Source organism: Oncorhynchus keta, chromosome 14 (genome assembly GCF_023373465.1).
Source record: "Oncorhynchus keta strain PuntledgeMale-10-30-2019 chromosome 14, Oket_V2, whole genome shotgun sequence".
In the NCBI taxonomy this organism is placed as follows: domain Eukaryota; kingdom Metazoa; phylum Chordata; class Actinopteri; order Salmoniformes; family Salmonidae; genus Oncorhynchus; species Oncorhynchus keta.
In genome coordinates this window covers 55540984-55566054 of record NC_068434.1, presented here as the reverse complement: position 1 = coordinate 55566054, position 25071 = coordinate 55540984, and the positions used below count along the sequence as shown (strand labels likewise).

General features: G+C 42.2%; 1 protein-coding gene across 1 annotated transcript in view; it reads left to right on the top strand.

The window, feature by feature from the left end:
- The window catches only part of LOC118394121 (SH3 and multiple ankyrin repeat domains protein 2-like), a 246980-nt gene that overhangs the window by 87694 nt on the left and 134215 nt on the right, over positions 1 to 25071 (top strand). The window contains exons 4-10 of the mRNA XM_052461929.1: positions 1685 to 1756; positions 3995 to 4103; positions 8845 to 8996; positions 9472 to 9639; positions 16290 to 16406; positions 19676 to 19753; positions 24252 to 24318. Coding sequence (XP_052317889.1) covers positions 1685 to 1756; positions 3995 to 4103; positions 8845 to 8996; positions 9472 to 9639; positions 16290 to 16406; positions 19676 to 19753; positions 24252 to 24318 — 763 coding nt within the window. The remainder of the gene's footprint in view (positions 1 to 1684; positions 1757 to 3994; positions 4104 to 8844; positions 8997 to 9471; positions 9640 to 16289; positions 16407 to 19675; positions 19754 to 24251; positions 24319 to 25071) is intronic.

Below are 25071 nucleotides of genomic sequence, written 5' to 3'. Positions count from 1 at the left end.
GACTACACACTCTAAACTACACAATTATCTTGGAAACAAAGACAGCTATGTAGCTAGCTAACACTAAACTAATCAAGTCGTTCAGTTGAGTGAATAGCACTACAGTGATGCTAATCTGTGGGCGTTTGCTAGCGTTTGCTAGCTGCTGGGCGAATAGCAGTGAAGGCTACATTAGGGCGACGAAATACGATAATTATGCAATTAATGCAATTAATATATTATTATATTATCTCTGATACAAGGACGGCTATGTAGCTAGCTAAGAAGAAATTGCTAAGATTAGACAAATCAACCGTTGTACTATAATGAAATGTAATGAAAAAGTTATACTACCTGCGGAGCGAAGTGCGATGCGACCGCTCGCTCCAACCCGGAAGTATATTCTTCAACGTAGGGATCACCACAGAGCTTATTGTATGACCTCTTATACACTATATTAGGCCCAGCCTTTGGAACTTGGTTTTCCTAGACATGGCTACTATATTATGATCACTACATCCAATGGTTTTGGATACTGCTTTAAAGCAGCTTTTCTGCAGCATTAGTATAGATGTGATCAATATATGTGGATGATTTCATTTCTGTGCTGTTTGTAAATACACTTGTAGGTTGACTGATAACCTGAACCAGGTTGCAGGCACTGGTTACAGTTTGAAGCTTTTTCTTGAGTGGATAGCTTGATGAAAGCCAGTCAATATTTAGGTCACCCAGAAAATATACCTCTCTGTTGATATCACATACATTATCAAAGATTTCACACATATTATCCAGATACTGACTGTTAGAACTTGGTGGTCTGTAGCAACTAGCCAAAATAATAGGCTTTAGGTGAGGCAGGTGAACCTGTAGCCATATTACTTCAACAATATTTGACATGAGATCCTCACTAAGCTCTACAGCAGTGGTTCCCAAACTTTTTATAGTCCCATACCCCTTCAAACATTCAACCTCCAGCTGCGTACCCCTTCTTGAACCAGGGTCAGCGCACTCTCAAATGTTGTTTTTTGCCATCATTGTAAGTCTGCCAAACACACTATACAAAACATTTATTAAACATGAGAATGAGTGTGAGTTTTTGTCACAACCCGGCTCGTGGGAAGTGACAAAGAGCTCTTATAGGACCAGGGCACAAATGATAATATAATAATAATTCAAATGTTTCTCTTTATTTAGCCATCTTACATATAAAACCATATTTGTTCATAAAAAATTGTGAATAACTCACCACAGGTTAATGACAAGGGTGTGCTTGAAAGGATGCACATGACTCTGCAATGTTGGGTTGCATTGGAGAGAGTCTCATCTTAAATAATTTTCCACACACAGTCTGTGCCTGTATTTAGTTTTCATGCTAGTGAGGGCCGAGAATCCACTCTCACATAGGTATGTGGTTGCAAAGGGCATCAGTGTCTAAACAGCGCGATTTGCCAAGGCAAGAAACTCTGAGAGCAGCCCAATCCAGAAATCTGGCAGTGGCTTCTGATTAAATCGGTAAATTAATAAATAAAGAGGTGACTTTTTGAAAGAGTTCTACTTCCGAGTCCCAACCAATTAGCATGGCGTCTCTAGGGAGACTATTACCTTCTCATCCAATAAGAAAAACTGTCATTGCTACATGACACCATGTCATACATATCTGACTGACCCAAATCCTCTTTTTTTTCTCTATCCTCTATCCTCACAGTTCCGCTACAAGAGCCGAGTCTACAGGCAGACCCATGTGGAAGAGAAGCAGATTGCCAAACTACACACCAAGGTGAGTGGTGTGGACAAACGTCACACTCTCTCCTAACAACCAGCTGGGGTCTTACTGCACACATGCACTCACACAAACACAAACGCACACTGTTGGGAGTGTCAGAGATGCTGGAGTGTCACTTTATCTCACTGTCAACACACAGACACACAAACATCTTCAGTTATGTCAGCTGTTATCACTGTGAGCCTCTGTAGTCTCTCTCTAGTGTCCTGCCCGCATGTCTCTCTCTACTCTATGCTCTCCTGTCCGCATGTCTACCCTTTACTTTCCGTAAGAGTCAAGCAAGAAGATGGTGATATGGAGAGAGGAGGTTGGTCGTTATTTGCTCAACCACAGAGACCCCGATGGCAGCATTAACTTATTAAACTGATAATAAAACCCTTGCGTAGTTCAATCATGTACTGTATGGAGTTAAAAATTAGTGCCACCTACAGTACGCACTCAGTTTTCAGAATAAATTATTAGCTTTGATTGTGTTGAGCTGGAGCAAAAATGTTCAACCCGGGAAGGCCCATATCTGGAACTGAAAACCGCTGTTTTAGGCGATGTTTGTTGAGGTGTGTGGCTCTAAGATCCCTTGTTGTGGGGGGACCAGTCCACCTGGGCTCTCTCTCTCTCTCTCTCTCTCTCTCTCTCTCTCTCTCTCTCTCTGCCTCCTGACAGGTGACATTTTTGGGTTAGGACTGGAGCAGCTCACCCTTAATGGTGTGTGTGTGTGTGTGTGTGTGTGTGTGTGTGTGTGTGTGTGTGTGTGTGTGTGTGTGTGTGTGTGTGTGTGTGTGTGTGTGTGTGTGTGTGTGTGTGTGTGTGTGTGTGTGTGTGTGTGTGTGTGTGTGTGAGGGAGGGAGAGGAGATACAGACAGGGAGAGTGATGGGAACCTGTCTCGTACCTTTTAAATGCCACGTCCAACACTGGCATTTCACACCTTATAACCACACTCAATTACACAAGGTTTCGCAGCAGTCTGAAATTGAACCAATAGAAGGTGGAAGAAAGCTCCAAAAAATGTGGATACAAATCTAAGGTGCTGTTACCAAGGTCGTGGGTGGCATTATACAAGTCCATTAGGCCAACAACCTTCATAGGAAGTGTGAGAGACAAGTTCGTAATTGTGGTCCATTATCTGTTGGCGAGTTGAGTCAGGATGCCGTGGCAAAGGTGGAATTGGCCTGTAAATTATTCAATGGACGTATATTTCATGTCTCGCCTGTGCCCACTTAACCTGGATCATTGTGCATGTGCTCACACATAAGCACACAGAATACGCACTTTGCATATCTGCCGCTGGTAAATGTTCACTGACTGTATGAGGAAAAAATTATGAATACATGATATATAATAATTATTAATAAATGATAACTTGATGGTGCGTCATATTCCGTTCTAATTATGTCATTATACATGAATTTATGCTAAGGCAATACACACCTTTGTATTATGTGCCAATAAAGAATCACTGAAATGAGAGAGCAGTATCTGACAGAAAGCGAAGGGAGGGTGATCTAAAGAGAGGGTGGGAAGAGAGCACATGATGGTCTCTATACTGGTGTACAGCTCAATGTACTGTATTTCTGACACATATAGATAGACTCTGATGACGCAGATGAGGTGTATACAGGTCCACCCCCTACTATGTTCTGCTCTTTCCTCCCTCCCTCCCTCATCTACTTCTCCATATGTTCATCATCATCCTGTTCTCCTCATTCTTCCTCCTCCCTTCCTCCTCCTCTCTTCCTATAGTGTTTAGGGAGCTGTTCTCTTATCTATTTATATCTGCCCTGGAAAGCAGATGAGAACACTCATCCCATTGTGTACTCTGTGCTCCAATCAGCACACCCCAATCATTCAATATATCGCTCTTTCTTTTGTTCTCTCTGCCCCCTCTTCTGTCCCTGTTTTTCTCTCCCCTTCTCTCTTTTTTCTAACCTTCTCCCCTTCAAATCTCTGACCTGCTCTCACACACACACGCACACACACACACACACACACATATACACACACACACGCACACACACACTCTCTCTCTCTCTTCGCTCTCTCTTCTCTCTCTCTCTCTCTCTCTCTCTCTCTCTCTCTCTCTCTCTCTCTCTCTCTCTCTCTCTCTCTCTCTCTCTCTCTCTCTCTCTCTCTCTCTCTCTCTCTCTCTCTCTCTCTCTCTCTCTCTCTCTCTCTCTCTCTCTCTCTCTCTCTCTCTCTCTCTCTCTCTCTCTCTCTCTCTCATTCTCCATCTCCAGGCCAACTTGAGAGAATTTATGGACCTCATCCAGCACCATCAGGTGGAGAAAGTATCTAGGCTGCTGGAGAGAGGACTGGACCCCAACTACCAGGATACAGAGACCGGTGGTAATAATACACACACACATGCACAAACACACAGATCATGAACACGGGTGGTTTGACATAATCACAGAGCTAACAAGATAGTTTGCGCAGTTCTAATAGAGTATATATACATTTTTCTAAGCTCTGTCTGTTCACCTCTGCTCCCTCTTACCCTGTTCTTATCCCTTGTGGCTAACTCTGTGTACACCACACAGGGAGGCCTATGGCCACTCTCACCTATGCTAATGATACTGATCTCTGAGATGCAGTGCCTTAGACGCTGCGCCACTCGGGAGCCCAACCATGTTTTAACCATGTCATAATTGTAAACCGTGTTCGTTTACAATTACGTTCTTACAAACAATGGAGTAAAACAAGCTTATATTGTGGTTTCTGATGGGGTTCTTCAAGAATCAATGGCTATATATAAATCATTCAAAAGTTAAAAAAAAAAATTGATGTAGCAATAACACATTGCACTTTTAAGACAGGTATACAAAGATACCAATTCCTCTGTGAGATCTTGAAATGAATTGAAACAATTCAAATGAATATGGAATATGGAATAGAACATAGTTGTATGAGACGATGTTCTGGGCGACACAGTGGGTGGTACATTTTCGGGGCTCAATTTGTGTCGGCCTACATCTGAGCCCTTTGTAATTGTGATGTAATTAGCTTGGGATTTACAACAGAACGTGTGTGTGTGTGTGCCTGACTATGCCTATGTCCATGTCTGTGTGTGCACTTCTACAACCAAAATCAATAGTGAGCCAGAGCTCTATAATTGAGCGCTATTCTACAAGCTGCTCTTATCCCTCAATCTCCCAGCAATAAGGCTTAATCTACCATTACCACTTATATCCCATTAAAAACCCCTCGATTTCCCTGCTACGAGCCCTAACACCGGTTTCCTTTAGGTTCTTCTTTAATAAGTCTTAACTGAAAGGCTGCATTTGCTCTGCATTTATCCAGCTTGTCCAGTACTTTATTCACACAATGCTGACTGTGTCCCCAGCTCTTAAAATGCCGCAATACCTCTAACTAACTCGTGAAAATCTTTAGAACCCTTACAGTCCTAATACCCCTAATAGCTTCACAGATTGCCTTAAAATCTCGACTAACCCCCCTCTTAGCCCCAAAATACCCTCCTGCGTTTGTTAATTTATGCTCAGAGCGTTGGAGTACATTCTGGCGGTACATAATGCCAGTTCAATGATGCTTCATAGGATAATTTTTTGTTTTACATTTATTTTATCTTTATTTAACTAGGCAGGTCAGTTAAGACCAAATTCTTATTTTCAATGCCGGCCTAGAAACAGTGGGTGCTCTTTTAGTGCAAGATATTTCCAAACCTCTGCCAATAACAGCTAGTTTTCAGTTTCCCCCAGCCCACTCAGACCACTCCAAGACAGTCCTTGCAAAAATTTTGCTTGAAAAATTGCAATTTGCTAAGAAGCTATTTTTGTGTCTTTTTGACCATTTTAATTGAAAAACAATCACAGGTTTCCATCCAATTTGTGACAGATTTTCTAGCAAATAGAAAAAATAATCTGCATAAAACAATAGGGGCATTTTCCACCAGAGAAGTGTTTTCATCAAACTGACTTTTTGCGGATCAAAGGCTGTGCGTATATGTAGTGCACTTAGAAATAACTTTTGCCGTTAAATTCCGTGTCTTGAATGAAAAATACAAGTTAAGTGGGTTTCCATCACATTTTCAATTCTGCTGATTGTTTTGTCACAAAACAATGGTTGCGTTATATAGCAAATGTTTCCACTCTATTGAGATAAATGTTCCCACTCTATTCAGATAAATGTTCCCGCTCTATTCAGATAAATGTTCCCGCTCTATTCAGATAAATGTTCCCGCTCTATTCAGATAAATGTTCCCACTCTATTCAGATAAATGTTCCCGCTCTATTCAGATAAATGTTCCCACTCTATTAAGATAAATGTTCCCACTCTATTCAGATAAATGTTCCCGCTCTATTCAGATAAATGTTCCCACTCTATTCAGATAAATGTTCCCGCTCTATTCAGATAAATGTTCCCACTCTATTCAGATAAATGTTCCCGCTCTATTCAGATAAATGTTCCCACTCTATTCAGATAAATGTTCCCACTCTATTCAGATAAATGTTCCCACTCTAGTCAGATAAATGTTCCCACTCTATTCAGATAAATGTTCCCGCTCTATTCAGATAAATGTTCCCGCTCTATTCAGATAAATGTTCCCACTCTATTCAGATAAATGTTCCCACTCTAGTCAGATAAATGATCCCACTCTATTCAGATAAATGTTCCCACTCTAGTCAGATAAATGTTCCCACTCTATTCAGATAAATGTTCCCGCTCTATTCAGATAAATGTTCCCGCTCTATTCAGATAAATGTTCCCGCTCTATTCAGATAAATGTTCCCGCTCTATTCAGATAAATGTTCCCGCTCTATTCAGTTAAATGTTCCCACTCTATTCAGATAAATGTTCCCACTCTATTCAGATAAATGTTCCCACTCTATTCAGATAAATGTTCCCGCTCTATTCAGTTAAATGTTCCCGCTCTATTCAGATAAATGTTCCTGCTCTATTCAGATCGCTCTATTCAGATAAATGTTCCCGCTCTATTCAGTTAAATGTTCCTGCTCTATTCAGATAAATGTTCCTGCTCTATTCAGATAAATGTTCCCGCTCTATTCAGATAAATGTTCCCGCTCTATTCAGATAAATGTTCCCACTCTATTCAGATAAATGTTCCCGCTCTATTCAGATAAATGTTCCCGCTCTATTCAGATAAATGTTCCCGCTCTATTCAGATAAATGTTCCCGCTCTATTCAGATAAATGTTCCCACTCTATTCAGATAAATGTTCCCGCTCTATTCAGATAAATGTTCCCACTCTATTCAGATAAATGTTCCCGCTCTATTCAGATAAATGTTCCCGCTCTATTCAGATAAATGTTCCCGCTCTATTCAGATAAATGTTCCCGCTCTATTCAGATAAATGTTCCCGCTCTATTCAGATAAATGTTCCCGCTCTATTCAGATAAATGTTCCCGCTCTATTCAGATAAATGTTCCCGCTCTATTCAGATAAATGTTCCCGCTCTATTCAGATAAATGTTCCCACTCTATTCAGATAAATGTTCCCGCTCTAATTCAGATAAATGTTCCCGCTCTATTCAGATAAATGTTCCCACTCTATTCAGATAAATGTTCCCGCTCTATTCAGATAAATGTTCCCTCTCTAGTCAGATAAATGTTCCCGCTCTATTCAGATAAATGAAAATGACTACATTGGATCTTTAACCAATGTGTCAGTGCCACTGCCAGTAGAAATCCACTTATTGACCAATGGACGGACAACAGTGTAGATGGATTAGTTACCGAGTGTGGATGCATTTTGTGTGACTGCGGCGGTTGGATGATGAATAACACTGACAGTGGAGAACCACTTCGATTCCTGAGAAAATATGTCTGTGTAAGCACAGAGTAATGGACGGTGTTGTCACCATCACTGCTGATCTGAGTTTAATTGATGCACATTATTCTCTCCCTGTCTATGTTCTGTTCTGTGGTCTGTTCTTTTCTGTTCTGTTGTCTGTTATCTTGTCTGTTCTGTCTTGTCCTGTTCTGTTCTGATCTTTTCTGTTTGCTGTTCTTTTCTGTTCTGTTGTCTGTTGTGTCTGTGTTGTGGTTCCTCTATGCAGTGGTGTAAGTACAAATACTTGGAAGTACTACTTAAGTAGTTTTTGGGGGTATTTGTACTTTACTTTGCTCTTCATATTTTTGACAACTTTTACTTTTAATTCACTACATTCCTAAAGAAAAGTATGTACTTTTTACTCCATATGTCTTTCCTGACACCCAAAAGTATTCATTACATTTCGAATGCTTAGCAGGTCAGGAAAATTGTCTAATTCACACACTTATCAAGAGAACATCCCTGGTCATCCCTACTGCCTCTGGACTGGTGGACTCACTAAACACATGCTTCATTTGTAAATTATGTCTGAGTGTTGGAGTGTGCCCCTGGCTATCCGTAAATAAAATAAATACAAATAAAATGGTGCGTCAGGTTTGCTGAATATAAGGAATTTGAAATAATTTATATTTTTACTTTTACTTTTGATACTTAATAATATTTTAGCAATTACATTTACTTTTGATACTTAAGTATGTTTAAAACCAAATACTTATAGACTTTTACTCAAGTAGGAATTCACTGGGGGACTTTTACTTGAGTAATTTTCTGTTAAGGCATCTTTATTTTTACTCAAGTATGACAATTCGGAACTTTTTCCACCACTGCCTCTATGGCCTATAATTCCTTTATGGTTCCATTTAGTCTGTTTTCTGTTCTGTTTCCGTTCCATTCCGACTGTGTTCCTATGATATGTTGCATTCTGTGCTCTGATCCATCTTTGGTCCCTTTCTTCTCTGTTCTGTTCTCTTTCTAATTTGTCTGTGGTGTTCTAACCGTACTCACAAACAGTCTGTTCAAAATGTGTCCATGCCGTTCAGAATCACCAAAATGAAAGCTACTGTAAGACAATCAAGGAACATCGTAATTGTTGAAACAAAACGATGGACCGAGAGAATGTTAACCTCATTCGACCATCGTTAACGATCAAGCTTCCATTCTGAAACTAAATGAGAGTGCAGCGGTCAACATGTTGGATCAGTCTAACAGAATGTGGCCTCAGGCAAAATAAGGTAGAGGCCCATGGTCTACACTTTATCCTGTCCATGTCATTCTACAGAGACCCCCCTGACATTTGCGGCCCACCTGGATAACGTGGTGGAGATTATAAAGGTTCTGAAGAATGGAGGGGCTCACCTGGACTTCAGGGCCAAAGATGGCATGACGGCCCTACACAAAGCTGCTAGGTCCAAGAACCAGGTTACTCTGATGGTACGGACACACACACGTTGGTGTGGTACGGACACACACACACCAACTCACGCATGCATACTCACATGCACATGAACACACACAACATTAACCCTGCCACTCTTAAGCTCACCCATACCTTGTATTGATAAGTATTGTATTTGTATTTATTATGGATCCCCATTATAGCTGCTACTCTTCCTGGGATCCAGCAAAATGAAGGCAGTTTATATTTGAAAAACATTACAATATATTCACAACAGATTTCACATCACATTAAGTATGTGCCCTCAGGCCCCTACTCTACTACCACATATCTACAACACAAAATCCATGTTTACGTGTGTGTACAGTATTATCGTGTGTCCGTATGCATGTGTCTGTGCCTGTGTTTGTGTCTCTTCACAATCCCGCTGTTCCATAAGGTGTATTTTAAATCTAATGTCAATGTGTGTGCGCCTGCCTGCGTCTGTGTGTATGTGTGTGTGTGTTGCAGACCCTGTTGGAGCTTGGTTTGTCTCCAGACTATAAGGACAGTCGGGGTCTGACGGCGCTCTATCACACAGCCATGGTGGGAGGAGATCCGTTCTGCTGTGAGTTGCTGCTACATGAACACGCCGCCGTCTGCTGCCAGGACGAAAACGGCTGGCATGAAGTCCACCAGGTACACACACACACACGCACGCACACACACACACACACACACACACACACACACACACACACACACACACACACACACACACACACACACACACACACACACACACACACACACACACACACACACACACACACACACACAGAGGCTGGGGAAAAACACACACAGGCACACACATGTACACACACATATTTTTTTCCCTGTATGTGTGTGTATGTGCGTGTGCATGTGTGTGTACTGATGGTTGATAGCTCTCCTAGACCCTCTCCCTTCCTGTTCTACTCTGATTGCTATCAGCTCTAGCCAGCAGTAATGTCACACTTCCTGACGTACTGTGCTGTCTCTCCTCTAGAACATGGCACTGTCAGCATATCAAACACAACCCTCCTCTAGGTTAGCCTATCAGTTATCTATCATCAAAACGCATTCATTTTCATCCTCCGAAAACGAGCCTTGCCCATGGGCTACGGAAATGCCTGTTTCCTTTGCTCTCTCCCTCGCTCCCCCACTGACTCTCTGTCAACCTGATACTAGAAATTACTTTGGATCTATGTAGGCTTTCGAATTATACTTTGATACATCATTCCTAATTTAGCACTGGTGTCTTTCTACATCTGTTCACTACACCCCCCCCCCCTAGAATTGATTCTTCCATCTGATGACTGGGTTCAAACTAAGGACGTAATATCACAAACTCCAAGGCCTCAGTGCTGCCTCTTATGCCGAACACTGACATCTACTGGACGTGGCATGTAACTGCAGCCTGAATATAGGGAAACGCTAAGACTGAGACTGTTATATAGCTTGTTTCACCATGTGTATCATATGTGGTATATTTAACCAATAAGGCACGAGGGGGTGTGTAAGAACAGCTAAGGGCTATTCTTACAGACAACGCAACGCAAAGCGCCTGGATACCGTCCTTAGCCATGGTATATTGGCCATATAGCACCAACCCCGAGGTGCCTTATTGCAATTCTAAACTGGTTACCAACATAATTAGTCCAGTAAATAGTATTTTTTTGTCATACTCGTGTTATCTGTTTGTAATTATAAAAAGGGTGGTGTGAGCCCTTAATGCTGATTGGCTGAAAGCTGTGGTATCTCAGACCGTATACCAAGGGTATTTACTGCTCTAATTATGTTGGTAAGTATTCAGACCCTTTGCTATGAGGTTCAAAATTGAGCTCAGGGGCATCCTGTTTATATTGATAATCCTTGAGGCCTTTCTAGAACTTGATTGGAGGGAGTACCAAAACATTTATGCAGCATTGAAGGTCCCCAAGAACACAATGGCCTCCATCATTATTAAATAGAAGAAGTTTGGAACCACAAAGACTCTTCCTAGAGCAATCGGGGGAGAAGGGCCTTAGTCAGGGAGGTGACCAAGAACCCGATGGTCACTCTGACAGAGGTGCAGAGATCCTCTGTGGAGATGGGAGAACCTTCCAGAAGTACAACCATCACTGCAGCACTCCACAATTCAGACCATTATGGTAGAGTGGCCAGACGGAAGCCACTCCTCAGTAAAAGGCACATGACATCCTGCTTGGAGTTTGCCAAAAAGGCACCTACTAAAGGACTCTCAGACCATGAGAAACAAGATTCTCTGGTCTGATGAAACCAAGATTGAACTCTTTGACCTGAATGCCAAGCATCACGTCTGGAGGAAACCTGGCACCATCCCTACGGTGAATGTTGGTGGCAGCATCATGCTGTGGAGATGTTTTTTACTGCCAGGGACTGGTAGACTAGTCAGGATCGAGAGAAAGATAAACAGAGCAAATTACAGAGAGCTCCTCGATGAAAACCTGCTCCAGAGCACCCAGGACCTCATACTTTAGCGAAGGTTCACCTTCCAACAGGACAACAAACCTAAGCATACAACCAAAACAAAGCAACTTCGGGACAAGTCTCTGAATGTCCTTGGGTAGCCTAGCCAGAGCCCGAACTAGAACCTGATCGAACATCTCTGTGATCTGAAAATAGCTGTGCAGCGATGCTCCCCATTCAACCTGACAGAGCTTGAAATAATCTGCAGAGAAGAATGAGAGAAACTCCCCAAATAGAGATGTGCCAAGCTTGTAGCGTCATACCCAAAATAAGACTCGAGGCTGTAATCACTGCCAAAATTGTGATATTTCAGTTTAAAATGTTTATTAAATGTGCAAAAAATAATAATAATGTTTTTGCTTTATCATTATGGGGTATTGTGTGTAGATTGATGAGGGAAACATTTTTAAATACATTTTAGAATACGGCTGTAATGTAACAAAATGTGGAATAAGTCAAGGGGTCTGAATACTGTATATAAACTGTATATGTGTATCTAAAAGTGATTAAAACCTCTTAGGGATAGGCGGGACGCAAATGTCTCAACTGGCCAATTGCCAGGGGAAATGCAGAGCGCCAGATTCAAATAAAATGATATAAAATTCAAACTTAAATTAAATCACACATGTAAGATACTCAATTAAAGCTACAAACGTTGTGAATCCAGCCAACATGTCAGATTTTTAAAATGCTTTTCGGCGAAAGCATAAGAAGCTATTATCTGATAGCCTGCACCATCTGCACCAGCAGTGAACAAAGGAGCTAGCATATTTCAACCCTGCAGGCGCTACACAAAACGCTGAAATAAAATATAAAACATGCATTACCTTTGACGAGCTTCTTTTGTTGGCACTCCAATATGTCCCATAAACATCACAATTGGTCCTTTTGTTCGATTAATTCAATTAATTCCGTCAATATATATCTCAAATGTCCATTTATTTTGCCCATTTGATCCAGAAAAACACTGGTTCCAACTTATATAATATCTCAAAAGTTTTTAAAAAATCTGTAAACTTTGCCCAAACATTTCAAACTAATTTTGTAATACAACTTGAGGTATTTTTTCAAATTGTAGACGGGGCAATCTGTATTCAATACAGTCTTGCGCAACTCACAAAAGTGTCCCCAGTTCCGAGTTGGCCTACTTCTTCATTGCAAAAAGGAATAACCTCAACCAAACTCCAAAGACTGGTAACATCCAGTGGAAGCGGAATTTGCAAATAAATTCATAGAAAATCCTACAATGTGATTTTCTGGATTTTTTTTCTCATTTTGTCTGTCATAGTTGAAGTGTACCTATGATGAAAATTACAGGCCTCTCTCATCTTTTTAAGTGGGAGAACTTGCACAATTGATAGAAAATAGATTTTTGCCACACTGTATATCCATTGTTTTGTCAAAATTGCTAAATTCACGTTGGGGATCATTGATGGACAGCGATATTCAAACCTTGTCTTGGATTTTCAATCAGATTTAAGTCAGGACCGAGACTGGACCCCTCAGGAACACTGAACTCCTCTTGGAAAGCCAATCTGGTGTGTCATTGGCATTAAAATTGCGACAAGCATACACACACATACCATGACGATGCCCAACCACATAAATTGAAAATACGGTGGTTTAAATATGGTTTCACTCTGTGTGCTTTATTGGAAGTTACTCTACTCTACCTGGGATCCAAACACATTAAGGCACTTACATTACATATAAAACAGTGCATCATATAACATTAGCGCTTGTCTGTGTATGCAGTGTGTCTGTACCTTTGTGTGCGTCTCTGCACATTCCCCACTGTTCCATAAGGTGCATTTGTACCTGTTTTTTAAAATATGATTCTACTGCTTGCATGTGTTACCTGATGTTGAATAGAGTTCCATTTAGTCATGGATCTACTGTATGTAGTACTGTGCACCTCCCATAGTTTGTTCTGGACTTGGGGATTGTGAAGAGACCTCTGGTGGCTTGTCTTGTGGGGTATGCATGGGTGACCGAGCAAGTAGTTTAAACAGACAGCTCGGTGCATTCAGCTTGTCAACACTTCTTACAAAAACAAGTAGTGATGAAGTCAAGTTCTCTTCAACTTTAAGCCATGAGAGATTGACATGCATATCCTTAATGTTAGCTCCCTGTGTACCTTTAAGGGCCAACCATACTGCCCTGTTCTGAGCCAATTGTTCCTCTTTGTGGCACCTGACCACACTACTGAACAGTAGTCCAGGTGCGACAAAACTAGGGCCTGTTGGACCTGCATTGTTGAGAAGGCAGAGCAGCACTTTATTATGGACAGACTTCTCCCCATCTAAGCTACTCTTGTATCAATATGCTTTGGCCATTACAGTTTACAACCCAGGGTTACTCCAAGCAGTTTAGTCACCTCAACGTGCTCAATTCCCACATTATTAATTACAAGATTTAGTTGGGGTTTTGGGTTTAGGGACTGATTTGTTCCAAATACAATGATGTTTTAGATATTTAGGACTAACTTATTCCTTGCCACCCATTCTGAAACGAACTGCAGTTATTTGTTAACCTATCTGGGATAGGTTAAGCCAGGGAAAATGCAGAGCGCCCAATTCAAATAAATTACTATAAAAATCTAACTTTCATTAAATCCCACATGCAAGATAGCAAATTAAAGCTACACTTGTGAATCCAGCCAACATGTCAGATTTCAAAAAGGATTTTCAGCGAAAGCAAACGATGCTATTATCTGAGGATAGCCTAAAGGCGCAACACAAAACTCAGAAATAAAAATATAATTCATGCCTTAACTTTGACGAGTTTATTTTGTTGGCACTCCAATATGTCCCATAAACATCACAAATGGTCCTTTTGTTCGATTAATTCCGTCAATATATATCTAAAATGTCCATTTATTTTGCCCGTTTGATCCAGAAAAATACTGGTTCCAACTTGCGCAACGTGACTACAAAATATCTCAAAAGTTATCTGTAAACTTTGCCCAAACATTTCAAACTACTTTTGTAATACAACTTAAGGTATTCTTTTAACGTAAATAATTGATAAAATTGAAGACGGGATGATCTGTGTTCAATACAGGAGGAAAAAACTGTAGCTACCTTTCTGGTTACGCGTCCATATCTAACAGTACACTTCAAGTTACCCTCGTTCAAGATGGCCGTACTTCTTCATTACGCAAAGGAAAAACCTCAACCAATTTCTAAAGACTGTTGACATCCAGTGGAAGCGAAATTAACTCCAAGAAGGTCCCTTAGAAATCTGGATTCCCAATGAAAACTCATTACAAAGAGAGTTACCTCAAAAAACAAATCTGAATGGTTTGTCCTCGGGGTTTCGCCTGCTAAATAAATTATGTTATACTCACAGACATGATTCAAACAGTTTTAGAGACTTCAGAGTGTTTTCTATCCAAATCTACTAATTATATGCATATCTTATCTTCTGGGGATGAGTAGCAGGCAGTTGTATTTTGGGCATGCATTTCATCCGGATGTGAAAATACAGCCCCCTGTCACCAAGAAGTTAAGTGTTGTAGTCATTTCAGTCGCTGTGGTAGCTGACGTGTGTAGTGTTGAGTCATCTGCATACATAGACGCACTGGCTTTACTGAAAACAAGTGGCATGTCGTTAGTAAAGATTGAAAAAAAGTAAGGGGCCTAAACAGCTGCCCAGGCTAATTCCTGATTCTACCTGGATTATGTTGGAGAGACTTCCATTCAAGAACACCCTCTGTGTTCTTTTAGACAGGTAACTCTTTATCCACAATATAGCAGGGGATGTAAAGCCATAACACATACATCTTTCCAGCAGCAGACTATGATCGATCATTTTAAAACAACCCTCACAATCTTTTTATTATCAATTTCTCTCAGCCAATAATCAGTCATTTGTATAAGAGCTGTGCTTGTTGAATGTCCTTCCCTATAAGCGTGTTGAAAGTCTGTTGTCAATTTGCTTACTGTAAAATATCATTTTATCTGGTTTAACACAATTTTTGGTGGTGGCAACATAATTTTATGGGTATGCTTGTCACCAGCAGGGACTGGGGAGTTTGTCAGGATAAAAATAATTATGAAAGGAGAAAGTCCAGGTAAAATGTGAAAGGAAAACCTGCCTCAGTCTTCTGAATACCTAACCCTGCGATATAGTTTTATTTTTCAGTGGGACAATTACACAAATATTAATGAACACACATAATGGCTTTTCAATAGGTGTGGAGTGCTCCCAATAGGTCCAGTCTCAGTCCTGACTTTAAATATGCTTGAAAATCTGAGACAAGGTCTGAATATTGCTGTCAATCCATAATTCCCAACCAAATTTTTCTGAGCTTGAGCAATTTTGCCAAAAACAATGGATATATGTTGTCCTAAGAGTTGTCTTGAGCTGGTAGAATCATCTAAAAATGATTTACAGTTGTAATTGCTGACAGAGGTGATTGCACCAAGTATTAAGTCTGGGGTGTGAAGACATACGCGTTCATTTTAAATGTTTGATACTTTTTCTTTCAAATTAAAAATGTGCAGCAGGTTGTGTAGATCTGCAGGAGGGGAAAAAAAGTAATGTAATCCTTTTTTAGATTTAGAATGTCACAACTGTGAAAGCGGTGTGTAGACTTTCACTAGTCACTGTATAATAAATATAGCAATTATAATAAACATTTATTGTTTTCTGTGTGTGTGTGTGTGTGTGTGTGTGTGTGTGTGTGTGTGTGTGTGTGTGTGTGTGTGTGTGTGTGTGTGTGTGTGTGTGTGTGTGTGTGTGTGTGTGTGTGTGTGTGTGTGTGTGTGTGTGTGTGTGTGTGTGCGTGCGTGCGTGCGTGTGTGCGTCTTGTACAGGCTTGTCGGAATGGCTATGTCCAGCACCTGGAGCATCTGCTGTTCTACGGGGCGGACATGAGCACACAGAATGCCTCAGGGAACACAGCGCTGCACATCTGTGCTCTCTACAACCAGGTGAGGAGTGTGTGTGTTTGTTTGTTCATACAAGTATAACTGCCCTTCTCCCATCTGGTTTGATTGTGTAGGCCTGGAGGTCTCCCTGATGTCTCTCTGTTAACCTATTCTACTTGTGTTAAAGTCTGTTAAGTGTATGAGCGAATGAACTGAACACATCACCACTCATCATTGACCTTAGACACACACACACACACACCTGCTTCTCGTTCCGTTCATATGAGTTTACATTTACATTTACAAGATGTCTGAAACTGTGTCAAACACACAACATTTACATTTACATTTAAGTCATTTAGCAGACGCTCTTATCCAGAGCGACTTACAAATTGGTGCATTCACCTTATGACATCCAGTGGAACAGCCACTTTACAATAGTGCATCTAAATATTTTATATTTTAAGGGGGGGGGGGGGGGGGTGAGAAGGATTACTTTATCCTATCCTAGGTATTCCTTAAAGAGGTGGGGTTTCAGGTGTCTCCGGAAGGTGGTGATTGACTCCGCTGTCCTGGCGTCGTGAGGGAGTGTGTTCCACCATTGGGGAGCCAGAGCAGCAAACAGTTTTGACTGGGCTGAGCTGAGTTTGAAGTATATCTACAATTAAACGGCAGTTATTCTCGTTAACATAATTATTTTCCGCAATTAAGAGAAATTGGAGGAGAGGATCATGAGTAAGGGTGGAGAATGAGTGGCAAGGGGTTAAGTCTGTCTCTCAATCCCACCATTCAGCTCTCCTACTCTAGACTCAATGAGACCCCAGATTTGCACATGTTCATTAGCTAAATGTGTTCTATTGAACATCACATCATACATCATAGCATTTCTTAAATGCATTTGAGTCCTCACCCCACTCTTGCTTGAAAAGCTTTTCACATCTCAACCCACTTGTTTCTCAACTCTCCCACTACATCCTTATTCAGAATCATCTGACTCAATTAGCACTATGGCCTAGAATATAATAGAATAGAATAGATGTTGCGGACACTAAAAACATAGAGGACATTAGTACATTCACTTACAACCGACCTCTGTCCCAGCTGCACTGGATAGATAAGACATATACCGATACAATTTACTTTGCATTTAGTAGTAAAGCACAAGGAACAAATGCATGAACAGCACAAGGAACAAATGAATGAACAGCACAAGGAAGGAAAGAATGAACAGCACAAGGAACAAATGAATGAACAGCACAAGGAAGGAAAGAATGAACAGCACAAGGAACAAACGAATGAACAGCACAAGGAAGGAAAGAATGAACAGCACAAGGAACAAATGAATGAACAGCACAAGGAACAAACGAATGAACAGCACAAGGAAGGAAAGAATGAACAGCACAAGGAACAAACGAATGAACAGCACAAGGAAGAATGAACAGCACAAGGAACAAATGAATGAACAGCACAAGGAACAAACGAATGAACAGCACAAGGAAGGAAAGAATGAACAGCACAAGGAACAAACAAATGAACAGCACAAGGAAGGAAAGAATGAACAGCACAAGGAACAGACGAATGAACAGCACAAGGAAGGAACGAATGAACAGCACAAGGAACAAACAAATGAACAGCACAAGGAAGGAACGAATGAACAGCACAAGGAACAAACAAATGAACAGCACAAGGAAGGAAAGAATGAACAGCACAAGGAACAAACGAATGAACAGCACAAGGAAGGAAAGAATGAACAGCACAAGGAACAAATGAATGAACAGCACAAGGAACAAACGAATGAACAGCACAAGGAAGGAAAGAATGAACAGCACAAGGAACAAACAAATGAACAGCACAAGGAAGGAAAGAATGAACAGCACAAGGAACAGACGAATGAACAGCACAAGGAAGGAACGAATGAACAGCACAAGGAACAAACAAATGAACAGCACAAGGAAGGAACGAATGAACAGCACAAGGAACAAACAAATGAACAGCACAAGGAAGGAAAGAATGAACAGCACAAGGAACAAACGAATGAACAGCACAAGGAAGGAAAGAATGAACAGCACAAGGAACAAACGAATGAACAGCACAAGGAAGGAAAGAATGAACAGCACAAGGAACAGACGAATGAACAGCACAAGGAAGGAAAGAATGAACAGCACAAGGAACAAATGAACAGCACAAGGAAGGAACGAATGAACAGCACAAGGAAGGAACGAATGAACAGCCCAAGGAATGAACGAATGAACAGCACAAGGAAGGAACGAATGAACAGCACAAGGAAGGAACGAATGAACAGCACAAGGAAGGAACGAATGAACAGCACAAAGAACTAACAAATGTTTGAACACACTCTTCTATCATGTCTTGTATCTATCCTCCTCTCTATCTCTTCCTCTCTCTCTCTCTTCCTCTTCATCCCTTTCAGATTTCGGGATTTTTCTGCAAATGGTTGAGGGCGGAATCCCCACGTCTCCTAATGTTCGGTAGTTTAGTGTCTGTACACATACACTGTTCTCCTGGTATTTAAACCTTCAAGTCGTATTATCCTGTGACAGGGCTACAATTAGAGTTGGGGGGAGGGGGTCAGAGTGAGAGAGACAGTGGGAGAGAAAGAGGACGGGCAGAATGAGAGAGAGAGGGGGGTTTACACGTCATCCATTTCTATTTCCAAATAAGCTTCAATGCAAATGGAGGGTGTAAAATGCCAATACATGGGATTGTTAGTTTGTTGTACGTGTGAAAAATATAGAGAGCATATTATGCACTCTACAAATGCCAGAATTCACATCCTTCATGTTAGTTACTTTGCAAACTGGCATGAGTACAGAATTGATTGTGTGTGTGTCTTTGTGTGTGTGTTAATGTGCGTGTTTCTGTATACAACACTGTTCATGCGTGGTTGAGCACTCTGTGGGCGAGTTGTGCTGCACATTCAGACCCTGTAACTGTCTCTCTCTTTCTCTCTTTCACACTCTTTCTGTTCAACAGCTTTTTTCCTTGCCTTCACACATAATCTCCCTTCATACAGGTAGCTGTGTGTCTGTCAATATCTATTTTATTCTCTCTCTCTCTCTCTCTCTCTCTCTCTCTCTCTCTCTCTCTCTCTCTCTCTCTCTCTCTCTCTCTTCTCTTCCATTTTAGTTTTTGTAAAGTTGGGGGCTGCGCTCACCTATGTTGCTTTTTTTCCAGTCTACTTGTTTACTGCTAGTACAAATAATCGAAAACTGGCTTCTGGACTATTCGGGTTACTGCACAAGTGTTCTGTCTAGTCTTTGTGAAACTCAGAGCCGCTCCTCAGAGTCCCGTTCTTCCCTGTATTTTCTCAGGATAACTGTGCCAGGGTGCTGCTGGTCCGTGGAGCCAACAAAGAGGTGAAGAACTACAACAGCCAGAGTCCCTTCCAGGTGAGACCCGTAATACATCCTCTCATCCAAAAGCATGACCGTAGTTCTGACATATCAGTGCCGTGGGTTTACTTCCATCATGGGCTACATAGTTTATCCAACATATCCCGGGTCATATTCTGCCTGTTAGCTAATGGCTTTATAATGTCCTCCAACGTTCCTCCTACATTCAGCTTAATGCTCTCATAGTATTATGATGCCGGTTCAGATGGAGAGAGAGAATGTGTACCGTCTCAGACTTCTTTCATGTGCTGCTGTGGGGAAGTGTTCTTATCAGCAGGTGAAACCTGGGTCAGAGATGGCAGTGTGAATGGGACTCTGTTGAGAAAAACACATGTTTCAATGTCCCAAGTAATACCAAGGATGCATCTCAATAGTCGGAAGTGGCTTCCTCTACTGTACCTGACTCCTCTACTTGACTCCTCTCCTGTAATCTGCATCTGAAAAGCAAGTGCTGAAGGGAATGGGTTGAGTCTTACTAGGCTACATAGTTGTGTAGATGCTCTACAACATCCGCAGAGTATGACCCTGCCTCACACAGGAAGTGGCGCGGGTCCTAATCCAGGCACTTGTCATCTCCCGTCTGGATTACTGCAACTCGCTGTTGGCTGGGCTCCCTGCCTGTGCCATTAAACCCCTACAACTCATCCAGAACGCCACAGCCCGTCTGGTGTTCAACCTTCCCAAGTTCTCTCACGTCACCCCGCTCCTCCGCTCTCTCCACTGGCTTCCAGTTGAAGCTCGCATCCGCTACAAGACCATGGTGCTTGCCTACGGAGCTGTGAGGGGAACGGCACCTCAGTACCTCCAGGCTCTGAACAGGCCCTACACCCAAACAAGGGCACTGCGTTCATCCACCTCTGGCCTGCTCGCCTCCCTACCACTGAGGAAGTACAGTTCCCGCTCAGCCCAGTCAAAACTGTTCGCTGCTCTGGCCCCCCAATGGTGGAACAAACTCCCTCACGACGCCAGGACAGCGGAGTCAATCACCACCTTCCGGAGACACCTGAAACCCCACCTTTTTAAGGAATACCTAGGATAGGATAAAGTAATCCTTCTCACCCCCCTTAAAAGATTTAGATGCACTATTGTAAAGTGGCTGTTCCACTGGATGTCATAAGGTGAATGCACCAATTTGTAAGTCGCTCTGGATAAGAGCGTCTGCTAAATGACTTAAATGTAAATGTAAATGTTGTGTGTTTGACACAGTTTCAGACATCTTACAAAGTTGCATATATGTCCATGGGTTGGCTAGATAGTCTGCGTGTGTCTTGCAGAGATAATATGTGATTGCTTGAATACACAGAAGGCAGTGCAGCTGACATTATTGATTCCAATGAGAGTCCCGCATGAGTCACGTCTGAGTCACAAAGGAGCGTTTTGATGTAAGGCGGTCCTCGGATCCTCGATGGCCCTCCACAGGCACTTCAGTGGCCCTTTTAATTACTCTGGCCTTCAGTGGGGTTGGACAGAAAAAGTTGAACTTGTCTAATTGTCTCCTATTCTTTTCCAATTGGAGAGAAGGAAAAGACACACGCAGAGGATGGCTCAGTGGATCAGAACATGGTGCTCCCAATACCATGGTTGTGGGTACAATTCCCGTATGGGTCCCAGAAATGGAATATAGGTGTCTCTACCAACGTTGCCAATTAATTGATCAAGTATTGGGGCAGAGTTCAATGGAGTGGGAAAAAAAATAGTGTGTGTCTGCCTGTGTATCTGTAGCTAAAAATAGAGTCCCAGCAGCACAATGAGATCCATCAATTAGAGCTCTGCTGAGTGACTCAAAATCCCTCCTCTGTTGGCCCTAGCCTGTTGTATATAGGTGTTTCACAAGATTCTTATATTCAGCGTTTGCCTATTTCAACCTTCCTCTCCCCCCTGTTCCCTTTCTCACTCCCTTCTTCCCAGACGTGTCCTTTATGCCTTTCACATGTTTTCATTTTCTCTCCCGCGTCACTCTCTTATTTGATTCTTTCTCCACTATTCCCCTTCTCCTTCATTTCTATTCTTTCTCATTTCCTCTGCCTCAACTCTATTCTCTTTTAAATTTTTTACATTTCCTCTCCTTTTCTCTCCTCTCGTTCCCTTTAAACGTTCTGCTCACTTGTCTTTCCTTTCTCCCATTTATTATCCCCCTCTCTCTCTCTCTTTTTCCATCTCTCCCTCTTTCTTTCTGTCAGCAGTGGAAAGTGAGAACAGTTTCTTTCACTGTGTTGCATTCAGATGAGATTGGAATCCCGCTGGGAAGACATTGGTTGAATCAACTTTGTTTCCCATGTCATTTAATGTAAATTACGTTCAACTGTCTGTGCCCAGTGGGATGTGGAATAAGTAACTGGAATGAGATGAAACACTGGAATCAGTGAAACATGCAGAAGTGTTCAACACTATACTGAAGCTCCAATCGCTATTTGTCTCCCGGCGAAAGTCTACCCTTTTAGCCCAGGGTATGGGCTGATCTTTATCAGTATTGAGAAACTCGTGATGAGAAACAAGAACATGCAAATTCAAGAACGAGGGGAAGGGAAAGAGAGTATTTCGGCTCTCTATCTCTGTATCTTCCTTTCCCATCTCCTTTCCAATCTCCTCCATTTTCCCTGCTCGCGTTCTCCTATGTGCCTGGCCCTTTAAGGATTCTCCCTGGTCTTGAATCAGAATTCATTTCCTCCCTGAGTTGTTGGATGTAATTTCAGGCTCAATTCTCCACCCATTCCTCCTCCCCTACCTCATTCTCTTCCTGCTCCTCCACCTCTCATCCATCACCATAGACAACAATGTGTCTTCATGGGAAACAAGGGGTCATTCCGAGCATTTGTATGCCGTGGGAACGTGACGGAGTAAGGGAGTGAAGGAGGGGGATGCAATCAAGGCGTTAGTGGACTGGTTTCCCCTATACAAGGCTGTGCACTACACTACAGCCGTGTGGGTTAGATGGGGTCTTTAGACTTTAAACCACACGACAGCTGTACACTGAGCAAAAAGGGTTCAAAAAGAGTTCTGCTGTTGTCCCCATAGGAGAACCCTTTCTGGTTCCAGGTATAACTCTTTTGGGTTCCATGTAGAACCCTTTTTGGAAAGGGTTCTACATGGAACCCAAAAGGGGTTATTCAATGGGTTCTCCTATGGGGACAGGCAAAGAACCATTTTTGGTTTAGATAGCACCTTTTTAAATTTTTATCAGCTGTAGGCTTCATTCTGTACCTTCCATCGCCTCAGTGCTATCGCTCTCAGTTGACCAGTGTTCAGTTATGATACCCAGTGATCTGCAATCGGTGTTATACCTATCACAACGGCTCATAACAAATGAGGGCATGTTATGTTTAAGCGTGGAAGGTTTGGATTTTGTTATTAAGTGTCATCCAAAAAGACTGCAGTAAACCCCCCCACTCTCCCCCCTACTCCCCCCTACTCCCTCTCCCAGGAATTAGTTATCCTGTAATGGAATCAAAGCGCTGTCCCTCTCACTGTACACTATATGTACATCCACTGCACCCTGGGGACACTATGATATTGCGCCCTTTCCTCCAGTGGGTAAGACTGAGGGTGACTTGTCACCAACCCATAGATGCCCTTGCTGCCATGTTGACCAGCTGACGGTGGTGCTGTGGTGCCAAAAGGCATAAAAACGGTCATGGCTGCTTGCTGCTATATTTACGTTTGTTTTTGTCCTCTGGTGGAGAAGTGGTAATGAAGAGAAAGGGCAGAGAGGAGGGGAGAACGAGAAAGATGAGAGAGGAGAGTGAGAGGAAAGAAAGATGAGAGGGGATGGGTGAATGCGGGTTTATGGTTCTTTCATGTCACACGAGGCTAGTGAGAGGGTCCTTCTTCCATTAGAGCCATGCTAACAGGATGCCACAGCTGACCCGCCAGCCACCACACTCAGTCTCACTCATGTGTAGGTAGGATGGCCTCTCAAGCTTTTCTCACAACATATCCCTATATCCCTCTCTCTGGCGACCCTTTGCTCTCATCCCTCTCCCTCTCTATTAAAAACTATTGCTCCCTCTCTTCACTTTCTTTCTCCTACTTGCTCTCTTCCACCACTGCTCTCTCTCTCACCATCTCTCACTCTTTCGCTGGTGGGTGTGGGTGAGTGTGGGCGTGTGTGTACGCATGTTGGTATGCGTGTGTGTGTGTGTGTGTGTGTGTGTGTGTGTGTGTGTGTGTGTGTGTGTGTGTGTGTGTGTGTGTGTGTGTGTGTGTGTGTGTGTGTGTGTGTGTGTGTGTGTGTGTGTGTGTGTGTGTGTGTGTGTGTGTGTGTGTGCGCGCGAGCGCACGCTAAAAGGTCAGGATTTGTAACAGGTTGCAGATGGTTAAAACCAGATAAGAATTTAGTGGAATCATGTCCACATTACTACACAGACACACACAGACACACACACACACACACACACAATGAATTGTTTGAATTTGTAGAGCAATGCAAAGGCTGTTTTGCAGAAAACTAAATGTGGCCTTCAAATTGCAATCCTCCTGATCCCCCCCTCTCTCACAGGTGGCCATCATTGCGGGGAACTTTGAACTGGCCGAACTGGTCAAGAACCACAAAGAGACAGATATAGGTGAGTAACCATGGTTACCCTCCTGTTTTCTATGTCTGAAATGGATATATTATTGGATAATAGGTTGTTGATCTTTTCTTGTGTCTGTATGTGAGTGCATATGCCCTTCTGCAAGTATGCTCTCCATCATTTTATTTAACTAGGCAAGTCAGTTAAGAACAAATTCTTATTTTCAATGACAGCCTAGGAACAGTGGGTTAACTGCCTTGTTCAGGGGCAGAATGACAGATTTGTACCTTGTAAACTCAGGGGATTCAATCTTGCAACCTTTCGGTTACTAGTCCAACGCTCTAACCGCTAGGCTACGCTGCCACATGTGTGAGTGTGTGTTTGTGAGTATGTGTTTGCGTGGGTGCGAGGAAACCATGACAGGATTTGACATTCAGTACAGCCCCCCCCCCCGCCTTGTGGGATTACCCTATCACATTGGGGAATCCAGGATCCTTCAGGTGGCATATGAGAGAAGGGTTAGGGAGGGATAGAATGGGGCAGAGATATTTCCTCACAGACTCTCTACTAAATCCCCGCTGAAAAAAAGGGTTTCCTTCTTCCAAAGGAATTTAAAAAACAGATTTCTACTTTCTCTGTGGGTTTATCTGCCATGCACTCCACACACCCCACGGCCCGACAACAGCATCATCTTTCTTAATTCAACTATTTCACATGGAGGGAAAAAGGTTAAGCGGGAGGGATTACCATCCCCAGACAAATGAAATAAAAATGTAATAAATAAATAGAAAAAGAGTGAATAGA